This window comes from Pelobates fuscus, chromosome 5 (assembly GCF_036172605.1).
Source record: "Pelobates fuscus isolate aPelFus1 chromosome 5, aPelFus1.pri, whole genome shotgun sequence".
Taxonomy (NCBI): domain Eukaryota; kingdom Metazoa; phylum Chordata; class Amphibia; order Anura; family Pelobatidae; genus Pelobates; species Pelobates fuscus.
In genome coordinates this window covers 145213279-145229463 of record NC_086321.1, presented here as the reverse complement: position 1 = coordinate 145229463, position 16185 = coordinate 145213279, and the positions used below count along the sequence as shown (strand labels likewise).

Here is a 16185-nt window from a genome sequence, read left to right as displayed (position 1 = left end):
TGCCCCATACACAGACGGCACACACTGCCCCACAAACACTGCCCCATAAACACACTACACACATTGCCCCCATACACACACTGCCCCATACACACACTACACACACTGCCCCACAAACACTGCCCCACAAACACTGCCCCCATACACACACTGCCCCACAAACATTGCCCCCATACACACACTGCACACACTGCCCCACAAACATTTCCCCCATACACACACTACACACACTGCCCCACAAACACTGCCCCCCACACACACACTGCAACTCTCACACACACTGCCACCCTCACATACACACTGCACCGCTCACACACACATACACACAATTTTGAGTCTATGTCTTTATGTGACTGTGTTTGTGATTTTCTGACTATGTATGTGTCTGCGTGTTTTTTTTAATATGTTTGGTTTTTTTTTGTCTTATTAAATCAAAACAAGCGGGCCACGGAAAAACTATCAAACGTTTACCGGTCCGCGGCGATAAAAAGGTTGGGGAGCACTGCTTTAGAATCTAGAAATAAATTGTTGGAACTGGTTACATTTACATATATTGAATATACATCACACTATTTTGTAGCTGCAAAAGTAACAAACACATTATTGCACGTGTAACAGAGCATGCTCTACTCTTAGCTCACCTTAGGCTGAAATGCTCCCTGTAGAGACCCGAATGGACCTGAATGTGGAAGCATTGGGGGCATCCCAGGCATTGGGGGTGTATATGTTGGAAAGAACTGGAGGGGGGGGAAAAAAAGGGAAGAATATGTATGTTTTAGTTTAGAGACTGACAAACAGAAAGGGAAAAGCAAAGGAGCAAAGGATAAAAGCACAGCAAGAAGCAAAGGAAAGCACAAAGCTTGACAAATGTCGGTTCAACACCTTCTGCATAGCCTTCCACTGGCTACACTGATCCAACTAATACAATTTCCACTGGAGGGGACAATGAATACTGCCAGAAGGGTATAATGACAGTTTTTAATTCCTGGGCTAATGTAACAAACACCATTAAGAATGCTTTAACTTGCCAAATTGCTAAATCTCATGGATATTAAATTCAGAGCACAGCATTTTGTCTTCCTAATCAGAGACCCTCTGAATCATTTGATTTGCTGACTCGTGTTCAATACACAAACAATGTTTCCAGGTTGACAATCTGTATTCCTGATATTTATTGATTAGACATGCCTGGAACACTGCAATATCAATTCAATATAAGTGTGCTGTGCAGGAATTTGGAACTGTTAGAATGGAAGTCAATAAACATGGACTACAGCTAGGTGGATAGAGCAAGAAATCAAACTTAACCATGGCCTTTAGTTGCAATTATGTAATTTCTTGGGAGAGGTATCACAGTGACTTTGGCATTTGCTGCCTATATAGCATTCAAATAACAGCAATTACGTTCAAGGCAGAAATCTAAAGAGCAGTATTATAAATAACAGCTATAAAGGCAAGTTTTGTGGGGGTTTTTAAACTAATTTTTAAAATACTCGCTATGTAAATCATTGTTTTTTTTATTGCACATCTGACATACTTATATTATATATCAAGTAACTTCATCTGATGACAGTAAAGGAAGCTAAATGTCAGCTCACATTGGGGTTGACTACTTACAAAAGAATTAAAATAACCACTGGACACATCAGAATGTTCTCTCTCTCTTTTTTTTGTTTGTTTATAAAATAAGTGGTTATTTGAATATTGGCTGCAATTTCCATTTAACATTGAGACTGACTGCTGTATATAATTGACCTGGAGCATCAATTCTCAGCCAGCTCACAGGCCAATGAGTTCTCAACATCATCAGATGAATCACAGATAGCAAGCAAACACACACACGAAAGCAGTCAAACAAATGCGACCAGTTATGATCATAAGGTCACTGCAGAGCTTTTTTATGTGCGGGCGTCTACTGTGCCTTCTTATGTCAATCACAATTGTTTGCAGCCTGTCCGCAAGGAATGGCATTAGGTCATTGGACACAAACATAAGAACAAACAAACAAAAAGCAATACAATAGATAAGCTGTGGGGAAGCAGGGGTACAGCCACTGCAGGTTTGTTGAAAAATATTAGGAAACTCACGCTGGAATGACGGAAATAAGAGCTGTCTAACTTGGGCGCATACTTGTCAAACTAAAATGGAAGAGAAAACAATGGGAAATGGGTACATGGTATCACTGTTCATATTACTCCAGCATTTACTAGGTCACACATTGCTGAATGCCAGAATGGATATACAAATGCTAAGCCCTGAAATCTGGATAATCTGCAGATATCAGCTGTAGAGCAATGTATATGAAAACAAATTCAACAATTGTGACGCATTTTCACTAATAGGCTAATTCAAGATAGCATTGTTTTTGTTAAATGTTAATACGTAACTGTAACATTATTGCACACAACCTCCCACCGCCCCATCAAAGAAAGATTTCACATTTTTTACACAGCACCTTTCACTGTCATTCAAAATGATCTACGGTATTTAAAAATATGATATAGGAGATATAATAACATTTCAGTACAAATGCAGGGTCATTAAATCAAATCCTGCTATAGAGTACTGGTTTTCTTCCTTTAATCTATTCTTTAGACCAGTCTCCTAAACATAATACATTTAACTAAATTATTTAAATGCTAGGCAAGTAAAAAGTGTACACTGAACATTACGGGAATATAACTGCAATGAATAACTGTAAATTGTCACTTTTATTGACACTGACACCCTCACTGTTGGACAATGTGGGGATTCTGGCCAGTGTATAGCTATAACGGCAAATATTAACATATTTTGTATTCTAGAAATCCAGCTAATTATTCAGTCACACACATTAATAAACCCAAGTGAAGTGATGGAAAAAGCTTGTCAGTCATGAAAGGAGATGAATATTGGTTAGAAGTAATGTACGAGATATGCCAACGTTAGTCAGCGTTCCTAGGTAATTATCCAAAACCATGCTTCTGCAACGGACCCAAGAACAATTATCGGGAAAGCTGCCATGTTGCCTTTTAGTGTTTGGTAATTGAGGGGTTTCTGAAAGTGTGAAGAACTAAAAAATATATTCTTTGAAGTGGCAGCACTCTTGCCTTGTATTTCCTAACTCTGTACTATTGCTCTAGCCCAAGGGTGGCTAAAGAGCAGCCCTCAGTTTGTGTAGAACAATAACTACCAAGATGCTTGAAGGTTAGCAGTGTCCAGTTGTAGTTCTACAACAGGTGATGTCTAAATTTATGACACCTCAGCTCTAGTCTAAAATCTAACACTGGCCAGAAAGCATTAGATACTAGCCAGACATTTTTTTATACTAGATCTCAAATAGGATTAAAATATATATATTTATATAATAAAAAAAAAGTTTGAAAAATATAATTGTTTCTCGAACTGTGAAATTACAACAGAAGTGGAAAAATTCACGTGTAATTGAACGATTACCAAAATACTAACTAATCAGTATCCCAGCTGCAAAAAAAGAAGTGTTATTATCCTGCAAAAACATTCACTTATCTTTTAACTCATGTGGAAAGTTATGTAAAAAGACCCCATGCGGACCTCTTTCTCCCCCCCTCCCACCCCAAAAAAAAAACTATGCAAGTGAAGGGTAGGGGATTTAAACTGAGATCTTCTACTTATCCTCACATTTCTGGCTGGGGTACGCACCATGAGGGGTGCATTTGGTGGTATAAGCTGCGCCGGGGGTAGGCTGGATGTGATGGGGGTAAATGTGTGCTGGTGCGTGTGTTGGTGCGTGTGTTGGTGCTGGTGAAATTCCGCTCTCAGCAGAGGCACAGAGCCGAGAGGGGCACCCGCCCGGTCCGAAGTCTGAACCAAAAAACGATTGTTCAGCTCCTGCCTGAGAAGTTCATGATCTAAAAGAGACAAAGAGACAAAAAAAAGACACAGAGGCCCATCGGCCCATCAGTTTCCCCAAAGACATAAAATGAAAAAGCGCAGATATTCACCTGGCATTCCCTGTTTCTGCAGGTCATGCTGTGGTGGTTTTCTACGTGAGGACTCATTGGTGGAGGTAAGAGAGATGCCTGTGACAAAGTACCAATCAGAATCCCCGAATGAGGCTGGCAATACATGATTGGTTGGTTGAATGATATCAACAGGCTGGTATCTAAAGACAAGAAAGAACACCATGAGTCATCTCAGGAGAAAACACAATGGGGCTTTTTTATAATGCAATATAAACAAGCCACACCCAGCTATCCCAAGTCTTTGCCTCCACACTATACCCTCACAACAGTGGCCCATTAGCAGATTGATTTGTGGGTATTATTTTAATTAATGAGGGTTAAACCCAGGACAATCACAATAAGTATGGCGATATAGCCAGAATGTCTGTTAGACACAAATATATATTTTCACTTTTTTTTTGTATATATAGATATATATCATAAAATGCTATAAGCGAACACTAAAGTATAGGTAATACATTAATATAGATGGATTTTATATGAAGCACACACTAAGGCAAGTTCATATATGTATGTAAAAGTTCCAGGATTTCCTGGTTTTACATTTAACTGTAAGAAGGTGCCCATGTTTGAAATCAAAGCTGTATTTTGACTGGATACATGGCTACACTCAGATAAAAGCCAATCAGAATACAGCTGGAATTCAAAGCTCGGTGACCCTGAAACATCCAGATCAGGGATAAGTACACTAATGGCAGCCTTCTTTTGCTCCCTGACTTTTACATATATTGTAGAACTTTTCAAAAACAGTCTCTTTTTGATAAACATTATTTTTTTTTTTACATAAAACCATTGGCCTGCATTATACATACAAACTCATTAATCACGGTTATCTAGTTGACAGGTTGCCACTATTAAAGACTCATCAGAGCAAATACACATGGTCCACATTAAGGTACATGCATACGATGAGCTATTCCCTACAAGTAGGCTAATATTAAACATCAACATTTACACTAGTGTTTAAAATGCCACAACCCAACAGAAATACATGCAAAAAAAAAAACATTCTCCAACCTTGTGGTTTTAAACAATACATGGCCCATACTTGTATAGCAAAAACATTCAATGTTATATCAAAGCCTCTGGTGGTATAAGGGTTAATATACAATCTAACCTTTAAGATAACAGTTTTCTGGTATACTGGATGTTAGAGTTGCTGTAACTTCATGTGGCAGATATACTTACTGTGTGGTCTGCTAAGGAAAGGGCAGCGATACATGCTGCAAACAGCCATCTGCATCAATTCAGCACTGAACAGTAATTCATAGTGTTTGTATTTCTGTTCAGTGTCTGAGAACGTGAGGTCTGTGGGTGATTTATCTACTGAGAGCAGAGCGGCCTACAATGCAGTACAAAGATTACATTGTCCTAAGGAGTTTTAAAGGCTTAGAACAAAATGCACTTTTAACAGGTAATGACAAATGAGGATAGATTAACAGCGTGAATACCTGTAACACAATTTATCTTACACTTCCTGGCATTAATTGGCAGACTGCCCGAGCTGGTGAGCTCTATATTATCAGTGTAGATGAGATGTTAGATTTCTTGTAGGGAAAATACACTTTCTTTTTAAATAATCTAGCATTAAAGCACTGAAATTATTAATATGATAATGACACAAAGGATCAAAGCTACATTTTAGACTGTAACTAGCAATGTTAGTGCTTTCTAGATATTCCATGGTAATATTTTAACCCATTCAGTGCTGGAGTAAAGAGGCCAGAATCATTATGCGTTTGACATATAAAAGGGTCAGAATTAGAGCAAAGTTTTGTCTTAACAACAGAGTCTTTATCAATACTAACATTCTAACGCATCTTTATAGGAACAATGAAATAGGTGCATTACTCATTATAGATTTGATAGAATTTCAGTTTTTCAGTGAATGGTGTTTCTCTAGAGATGGCGTACCAGTGAGTATTTCACCCATTTCATTGTGCCTATACATATGTGTAAGTGTGCTCCTACACCAGTCTTACATCTGACCCAATACAAGTCCTGTATCTTTCTTTTCACTGCACTATTGAAAGCAGTGTCACTGCTCTGGTCTGTGAGCATTATGATGGCCGTGTGCAGGCATGCTGTGTTTTGACATTTACGCGGACACATGATTTTTGCCTAGTTAGGAGAAAGAGGGATATTTTTTTGATATATATTTTTTTTTACTGGAAAAGTTTTGTTTTCATATAATACACCATGGGAGTCGCCAGTCCCTGAATCATTAGAAGTGAGATAAGACACGCAGGCCTCAAGCCACATATGTATATCCAATTTTTTATTTTTTTTTTTACAATGGCACCTAAAGAAGGCTAAATAACCTAGCCAAACAAAGCAACCTTTACTAAAGGTTCAACAGTAATCTTTCCCTAACATATGAGGCCTGCCTTTTCTGATCTGTTTTATTGTTGTTGTTGTTGTTATTGCCATTTATATAGCGCCAACAGATTCCGTAGCGCTTTACAATATTATGAGAGGGGGATTTAATAATAAATAGGACAATTACAAATAAACTTACAGGAACGAGAGGTTGTTGTTGTTGTGCCCTCTGCACTGCCTCCCAAAGAAAGGCTGAGAATCCCATACCTATATCACATTACCAAAAAGCTTTCAAACTATAGCACTGCATCTGTTAAGTCCGTACATGTTTGGTGGTCATGCAGCACCTCTTAGTATCACATAAGCTTCCTATGTAGGTTATAGTATTTAGCATCAGGTTTCCCTGTCACATATATGACTAATGATCATTTATTTTCATAGTGGTAAACTAGGGGATAAAGAAGCTTATTAGGATTACTGATGCAAAAAAAAAAGAATGTTTTGGCTACTCAAAGTGGGTTGATTCCACACAGTGCTATATTTAAATTAACTACCCATTCATAGCAATATCCAGGAAATTGTTTATGTCTCTAAAAAGAAAGGGTGCCTTAGTGGCTTGTGTAATTCTATATGAAAATACGGAAGCAGTACAAACTGGTAACCAAGACTCATAAGAAAGATGAAGAAAAACGGGTAGACATAGCAAGCCTCTCTTTATAGCATTCAGCTGTCATTGTCCAAATTCATAATACCCTGCTATGCAGATAAAAAAAATGGATACAGTCACAGAACCATTGATCAGGTATGGTCAGGAATACTGTCTCAATTATCAAAAGTGCCATCATAGTTCTTGCAACGTAACAGGAACTGAGGCTTTAGAAGGACCTTCCAAATATCCTCCCAGACTGTGCCCTCCAATGTGCCTCTCCCAGTGTGCCACATATGTCATGGGGGTCTCCATACATATTTCTTTGATTTAACCAGTGCAGTAGACAGTAGCTACGGATGGGATCACTTTATATTGTATTTTGATGGAAGATAACTACCTGTCTGTATGTGTAATGTAGTTCTGTGTTTGATTTCTCCTTTAATACTCTATCAGTTAGTTGCATTTACATATACAATCTTATCTCTATAGCATTTACCCTTATGTTCAGTCAGAAGGCAATCAGAGTAAATAAAAAATAGTGGTGGTTTAATTGAGGATATATATACTGCTTGGTAAATTTTCAGGATCTTTCATTTCTGCAGAAGTGCAAGAATTTTTTGGTAACCAATTTCAACTAATTTCAAAGGCCTCAATTTAATATGCTTTCCAATGATTCAGTAATGTTAGAAAAAAACTTTCCAACTGATTTATCAACATAAATCACCATTAACATCTACGGGACATTTTGTAGAAAAATAATTTAAAAAAAAGTTTTTTCAACAGTATCAAATAAATTGGGACGTTTAAAGGAACACTATAGTCACAAGAACTACAGCTCAATGTAGTTGTTCATATGTCTACAGAATGTCCTTATGTAAGTGTTTACATTACTGCCTAGAACACCCCTATTGGCAAAAGGACCAGGAGGCGAAAAACTATTATTGTTAAATAAAGTAAAATGAGAAAATGGGGCGTTTCACTTAAACAGCTACTAGAAGTGCTTCCTGTATCAGAGACCCACAGAGTGCAGCACTGGTGTTCAGCGTCTCCACGCTCTGCATGAAGGCGCTGAACATTCCCCATAGAGATGCATTGATTCAATACATCTCCGAGTGATGTGATGGGTGCACTGCTGTGTTTTGCTGCGCATGTGCAATAGCCTCCAAATGCTTTCCTATGCAAAAGTATTGGATCGGCTGATATTGTCAAAATGGATTATCTTGGGCATGAAGCTGCAGTTACACCAGCACAGCGCTGGAAAAAAGTATATAGTCACCATTTTATTGTAAAGAGAGGGAACCAAGTACCTAAATAGTGATATAACCACTATAGTGTCAGGAATGCATGTTTGTGTTCCTGACACTATAGCATTCCTTTACATTTGCTAAACTGACAACTCACTTAACACATTCTTCACATGCATTCGGCATCATCTATGCAACACAATATGGCAATGGTACTCACCTGAGTATCCTGTCCCGGCAGGGTGGCCAGGGATTACAAGGCCGTTAGTGGGTAAAGTTGGTGGAGGTGGTAGCGAAGGAGGGGTAGCAAACATGGCCGGATGATGCTGGGCTTGAGTTCTGAGAGCAAAGTGCGAGGAGGTAGCGAGGTTGGAGATGGAGAGAGGCAAGCCGGGCCCAGATGGGTGATGGGAAGGGATCTGGGGGGAAGGTGGGAGGTGTTTGGGGAGGCTGACGCTGGCTGTGCTGCTGGCACTGCTGCTACGGCTGTGAGAAAAAGAAAGAATCGTCAGACTAGACAAAAATTACCAATGCAATCATATTCCCCGACCCTTGGTCATCACGTTTTCTCAAAATTGAACAATTACACGCTTTCCTTTCTTTCATCATGACATTTACAACATGCTTACTATTTATTTCTAGTCAATTTATTTTATTCTTTTGCTATTTGATTGGGAATGGTCAACTGAACTATATGAGTTTCAAAAATTTATTAAAACAAGTATTCTACTCTAATGAACACATACATTTAAATAACTCCTAGGAAGTAGCATTCATATACTGCATCTCATCTGTACACTGAGCATAACAATGTAATGAAGATATTCTAATTCTCTACCACAAGGGACCTTATTATCCATGCATTTGTGAACTATAGGTCCACAGTAACGATGAACCTTTATCCATACAGTAAGCTATAGTGGTTATTGTGCTTAGTTGTATAGTCCCCTAGGGGAGCTGCATTAACTGAAGGTCTGGCTCCCAGTTGGATCTTTGAATCCATGGACACCCAGAGACTTGAATGTCTGTTGGCAGCTCTAGTAAAGGCCCAAATAGGCTACATATTTATACATATATTTTATTACACCTGTATAGGAAATAATCTAGGCATTCTTCACCATGGTTACCTGAGGCTAGCGATCCCGTTGTGCGGCAGTTGCTGATGCACAGGGTAGTGTGTTGGGATGTGATTCTGAGGTCGTGGGTCCAGGGGCAGTATTTGAGGGTGAGATAATGGTCGTGAATGGGGCCGTGGTTGCGGCTGTGGAGTGAGCCGTGGAGGAGCTGGGGCCACAAGGGCAGGCTCTTTTTTCACCAGTGGGCTAGCACGGGTACTAGAAGCTGGTGTGGAGGAGGCAGAAGTGACAATAGCAGCAGGTGGAGGTTGTGGACTGGGTATTGGTGGGATGAAGGAGACTTCAGTGTTTAACTCCTGGCTGCGCTCAAGACCCGAAACCTTTGGGTGACATACAGGTTGCGCCTCTGTTTTGTCGTTCAGAAGGTTACCTAAGATATAAAATTAAAAAGTTATCATACCTAAAGCACGTGGGAAGACTACTAAAAGAATAGTTCATACACTGTTATAGCAAGCAGATTTGGAACTAGTAACACAATTAACATAAAAATTCACAATACTTTTACCTTTTCCAATATACTTCAGAACAAACACATAGAATACAGATTACATAAATTGAGTATTTTCTAAGTCAACAGTGCCCTGCATTTCCTAGACAGATAATAAATACCAGCAATACAATATCTGCCTCTGAAAGATAGCTAAAATATTGTCGCATTTTTGCATTTAAGAAATTACAGCGTGATTTCTACTGAAGACCAAGGAAAACAACCACAAAACTCTCTTTTATATCTTTGTCTTTCACAAGCCAATAACATGTCCTTTGTTTAGTTTTTTTTTTTAGTTTTTTATAAACTTGGATATTGTTCAGTAGTAGCAATTAGATAACAGCCTGGGATACAATGGCACAATATGGAAAAACGATGTGCTCGCAATCTGAATAAACTGGCAACTGATTCTATAATCTAATTTGGATTAATTTGTTATGTGCGGTTGGATCCTGCACGTTTTTAGAGGGCAATGTACACTTTCACTCGCTAGCTCCTCCACATAACATTTAATCCAGAGATTTCTGATTAAAACTAAGTGACTTCTATTAGTTTTTCTGGTTTCCATAAAATCCAATTAGTTCAGTCTATACATTTGGCTCTGGCTCCTTTGCTACACTAGATAGTGGCGTGAGCTCAGGCATTGGGAATTTAAATAATCATTGCTAGACAGATTTTGTTTTTTTATATGTTGCTTGTAGAATATTAGGAAGAGAGTCAAGAGTTCTACCTTTATTTTGTCTACTGCAAAGTTCATGCAATTATGGAACATCAGCACAGTTAAACTGATAGTAAACCTTTTTTTTTTTTTTTTTAAATATACAATAGAGTAGAGATGCCCAAAAGGTAGATCCCCAGATATTTTTTTTAATACTACAGCTTCCACGATGCTGTGTTATTCTAAAGCATTCTAAAGGTATGTAAAGGATCATGTGAGTTATCGTTTTACAACATCTATGGATCCACCTTTTGGGTACCCCTGCTATAGAGTACCTCTTTGTCCAGTTTGAGGCAAGTGATTTCTCAAACATGCGTGGTGGCATATGAATGTGTCGGGAGCACAGATATGGGCCATTTCTTAAACGTACCATCAGTGGTCCTGGAAATTATTCTTTTGAAACAATTAACTATTCTCACAAGACATTCCAATTAATGTTCTCTTAGGAGACATCTCCATGACACCCAACACTAGGGTGGGTAGGGATATGCATTCATGGCTTATCTGGATCTGTAATCCCTGGGAGTATAAATTGTCCCCTGCTTGAAGGTCCATGTCACAATGTAATACGTCAGAGTAAACTGTCATTTCACATAAGCCATAATCTGTAAGATACAGTATAACTTAATTTCTACTGATTTGAGCGTCACTCAAAAAACATGGTGATTTACGAAATATTACCGCATAGCCTTACATATCCACGTCAGAATATATTTTTTTCCGTAAAGGCTTAAAAAGACAACTTTATCAACAAGCAAAGCATTATAACAGCTACACTATATAGCATTTGGAACTAAATGCTGGCTTTACATAGCACACTAGGGTACTGGGCTGGGAGAAACACTGGTAAATGCACAGGTAAACCTGTAAATGTGTATTACTGAAATATGCCAGAATTGTTTACTCCAGAAATAGGATAGTAAGGAATACCTGGAATATATAGAAATCTTTCTAACATTAAGCAGACAGCAACACAACACAGGTGTTAGAGGGGGCTGCCCTTTTTCTCACAGATAAACTAAAAAAATTTGGAGAATGCAAATGGAAATACATGCTGGCAGCAATGACTCTGATAGGACACGTAGGGGGAATACAAACAGGATATCTGTAAACGAACACATCTCTGCAGTTACTATACACAAGAACCAACGGATCGGATACTCTTTGGTGCCACTGCTCTTTACTGTCAAAATAAAATGTCTGGTGAGCTAGAAAACACCCTTACGACAGCTGCCACTATCAATTACCACTTGTCAGATGCCTCGACTGTCAGGAGGGTAATGCGGAGAAGGCAGTTGCCAGCTTTAATAAACTGAATTGACCCAGTGATGCTACTGGTCTGACATATGTGGGCCTAAAAGCTCAGAAGAGGAAAAGCTAAAGAAACGCAGTGTATCTGGAAAACTACTACTATCTCCTAACTCCTTATCAACACTGGTCATGTACCAAAAACACAAATGAATTAGAAGTCGAAATTTAGACAAGGCCACGAGCTTACTTTACATTAAAGTGTCAGGGACATAAGTAAATCCTATCAGGAATTAAAACCTAACATGAAAAGTGTATTTATGTATGGGGGCGGGACCTGAGCTTGATGGCGGCCAGACACACCTAGCTAGAGCTCCTCCTCAGAACCTGTCATTCGACAGGAATAATGACTGCTATCACCTCTGGCTAGCATCCAACCAGTCCCGATTATCGTCTATACTAGACGGGGTACCCTAAACCAGCCTTGAACAGTGCCTGTTGTCAAGCTCTACGGAGGAAGCGTTGAGGCCTGGTGAAAGCGGTAATGTCTTACCGAGCCTGTCTGGTAAAAAATTTGCAAAACAAAAATAAAGAATGAAAAAAAATAAAAATTAAAAGTATATTTATGTATATGAAACAGATGTATTGAATATTTTCTGCACTTGAAATGAGGAGAAATTGAAGTCAACGTGCTATTTTTTCCCAATGTGGGCAACAGAAGTCACTACGGTAAGTGCCTTTCATGTAATAGAGCAAAATGGATGATTTGTTGCCCCATGCTACATGATTTTACCACACAAGATGGAAAATCAGAGAGTGTTCACAAACTACATTATTAAAGAACATGTGACACTCCAAAACATCAGCCATTTTCAATGTAGAGATCTTTCCTGTTGGCTGCTGTTCTTTTAGATTGTAAATGGTTTTACGGTCCTTTCATATCCTATTTCTCTATAAACAGTTTTAGCCACACTTGACACAAGTTTAGATGCAGTTTTTTTTCTTCCTTTTTCAGGGGGTAATTTTTGTCCTGAAGTTTGAGTTTATTTGAAGGAGCTGCCTTTAGCTTCTTTTGTTTTCTCTTTTGCTCAGGGAATTTTCAAACATATCTCCACTCCAAAAAACCTACAAGCATAAGTTAGGAGTTTTCACTTTAAAAAAAACAAAACAAAAAACTTTTTTTATTACGCTGGGCATATCTGAGACATAGAAATATGTCAGGGACTCATCTCTTCTATTTACCGTATATACTTCGCCTTCATCTCTTGCCAGAGTTCACATTACATATCAGGCAGTATAATCAAAAATCATTGTGATGTTGATTAACTGCATTTTGCAATTTCTATGACCAGGTCATTACAGTAAAAAATTATGGAATGGCTAGTATGTCTGCAATTGCTGCTGGACTTTAGTCGCTACATTCATTGACCTCTGAGGTTACTTGTAATGTACTTAACCATTACGATTCTATCCAAATATAATGTCTTTTCTGAGGTGGCTTGCTGTTCCAAGGGGATTTAAATTGGTCATTAAGAATAGTCAATTCCTGTCTCTACCCAAGGCACTCCTGAGAACTCCCTTTTTTCCTTAGCTCCCAGAGCTCTTTTCACGCAGACATTGGAGATGCAGCACCTGCGGTGCGAGCCTGACGGCCAAGACAAGCTGCAGACAGAGATAAATTGATGGAGGCAGCTAAGCAGCACGTCAAGGGACGGAGAGAAGATGCCTTGGGGGAGAGGGAACATTTGAGAGTGTGTGTATATCTCTCCACACTATGAAAGGCTGTCACAGGCACAGCCACAGGAGAACTCATCTGACAGTTCTATACAGGGATTTATTCCTGCCAGGGAGATATGCATTAGATTAATTGCATTGAAGAAAGCTGGCTCCTTCAGCTAGAACTGATCTATACAGAATTTGTTCAGTGCATCTGCATAAGACATTAACCTTGATGGTATGGAGCTCCATGTTGCACTTAAGAGCTGCCTGTTACCATGGAAGGAGTAAACACACAAGGCAGGAAACCTGTATTATAATCCTCTTAGGATACACATTTAATACTGGTACGAACAGAACAGAGTTTACTTTGGTTGGTGGTCTTTGTTGATAACAACGCTTTTTTTTTTAACAACCCCTCTGACCCTTCTATCGCATCAGATTTAATTGCTGCTGCTAAAATGGTCAATTGCTTGGTTTGGCATAACAGAAAGGGTCAAATATAAAACGTGGACAAACTACACCCTGGCTTATGGAAACCCTATATTTCAAGCGTTTTTTGTGTGTATGTACATTAATTATACAGTCAATTTTGAACTTAATGCAATAAAGGCTTACACTACACCTTTTGAATATGATCTAAAACATTTAATATGCAAAATGTATTTCAATATATATTCGCCTACATATTGAGATTTAAATTTGAAATTATTTTGAAAAGACTAAGAAATTACTTGCAACCTGCAGTATCACATGCCTGTCATAGAAAGGGTCACTGTTCTGTGTAATTGGATGGGCCTTGGCACTATACAGTTCCAGCAGTGGAAGGGTTACCCAGCACAGGCAGCATACAGAATGAACAATAGCAAACCACAAGGCATTGGGGAGAAATACACAGGGCTTGCCGGCTGTCACTTACTATTCATATTGATTGTCATCTAGCCCTCAGAGTGAGTTATTAATCACAGCAATTAAATCATGAACACGGCCCTGGTGCTCATATTGAGCCTCTACCAACAGATCGATAGCAGCAAACCTCCAGAAGCAATTACTGTTCAGTATAATCCTGCTGACTATTATTTAGGGCAAACCGAGGAACTGGTCAAATAAATAAGACCATGTTCTATGCCAATCTCTGGGATAAAATGATGGTCCTGTCCTGTTCTATTACTGAGCCCTTTTCAGTAACCCACCTAACTCCACCCTCTGCTCTATCCTATTGCTCTTTGTCCCCAATGGCCAGGTCAGTTTCCTTTAGGAAACAGCAAATTGTGTGTCTATTTCAGATGACAAATCAATCTCAACTTTTATCTGTTCACATCAATCTCAACTGTTTTCCGTTTAGTTAAGCACTGCGAAAGCCAGCAATTAATATATTTGTTTTGTTTTTAATCTCTGTTAGGATTTCAACACTGTGGATTTTGATTTAAAAACAATTCTAAAATGCACCAAAAATTGGTGGTTGTTTTTAAATAAAAGGTAATATTAATTAATGTAACTAAATGTGTTCTCATATTGTGTACAAATGAAGACCAGGTTTTCTTTCTGAAGGACAATTCTATATATGTAACATAAAATATATGTTATGCTATACAGTGTCTCTATTCTACTACAAAATCATAATCTGATTTTGCAGCAAAGGAATGGAAACAGACAAATATAGCCACACTATAAGTCTGTAACCTGAAAACCAAGAGGGGATGAGCTACCAGTCACTAATTAAGACCCTTGATTTGTATGGCAAGTGTCCCCTACATCTTGTTCCCATAGCAACAGTCTGCCAGTGTGCTGCAGGGAGTCAAGAATGCTTAACCCCTTCCATGCTACTAATGTACCACAATCCCTTCAGTGCTGAAAGGCCCAGGCATGCTTTACACATCCTTCCACAACTTAAAGGATAATATATATTATTAAAGACATTTAATAAGAGGATAAACATCTTTTATTTTGTAGCATACTGGAAGAAAACTTTTGTCTATTCAGTTGTCAAGTAAAGTATACCAGAGACGAAGAGGTTAACGCTTAACCTTTGCATCATGCTGAATATCTGTGCTCTTATCTCGTGCCTATTAAGGCAACTTCCTTTCACAAGCAGAGCAAAGGTTTGGCCCCTTTTCAACAAAAAACAAAAAACTGACTAATCTAAAAATCAATGAGGGACCTGCTGCCTGGAATAAACCACAAGGGGGATTAGTGGCTATTGACCAATTCTGGGCAAGAATTAAGGGGATTATGGGAGAGGGAGAATATAAAGATCCCTTTGTGATACACAGAAAAGATGGCATAGAAAATAACATGTAGCTCTAAATGGCAAGATAAACCTATATCCAGTTCTCAATTTCAATGCAAAAATAGTCAAATTAGATCGACGATAGAAGCAAAAATTTAAAAACAACCCAAAGAAAACAGTTTATGAAAAGGTTAAGTCCATTAAATAGAAATGTACGAGGGGGGCGGGGCCTGACCGACAAGATGGGCGGACGCACATGCTAAACGCTCTGGTGGCAGCGAGCACAATTACAGCCTTAACGACAACCTAACGAGCCAGACCAGATAGAGGGGACTAACCTGCAACCGTAGTGGCACTCACCGGTACTCGAATCTTGAAGCTGCGCCTGCAAAAACCGGGGCCTAGCAGCACGGCCTAATACGCAACGAGACAAACGGAGGGACCACGGGAGAGAC

General features: G+C 38.9%; 1 protein-coding gene across 11 annotated transcripts in view; it reads right to left on the bottom strand.

Annotated features, from left to right (window-relative positions):
* The window catches only part of FBRSL1 (fibrosin like 1), a 505865-nt gene that overhangs the window by 18431 nt on the left and 471249 nt on the right, over positions 1 to 16185 (bottom strand). For 9 of the 11 annotated variants that reach the window (XM_063454397.1, XM_063454402.1, XM_063454398.1 and 6 more), the window contains 5 exons: positions 9323 to 9701; positions 8416 to 8681; positions 3640 to 3869; positions 2088 to 2138; positions 642 to 737 (listed from right to left, as the gene is read on the bottom strand). In XM_063454397.1, the coding sequence (XP_063310467.1) occupies positions 642 to 737; positions 2088 to 2138; positions 3640 to 3869; positions 8416 to 8681; positions 9323 to 9701 (1022 nt within the window). Of the gene's footprint in view, positions 1 to 641; positions 738 to 2087; positions 2139 to 3639; positions 3870 to 3962; positions 4124 to 8415; positions 8682 to 9322; positions 9702 to 16185 lie in introns of all 11 variants that reach the window. The other 2 variants (XM_063454406.1, XM_063454403.1) reach the window with 2 other exon arrangements.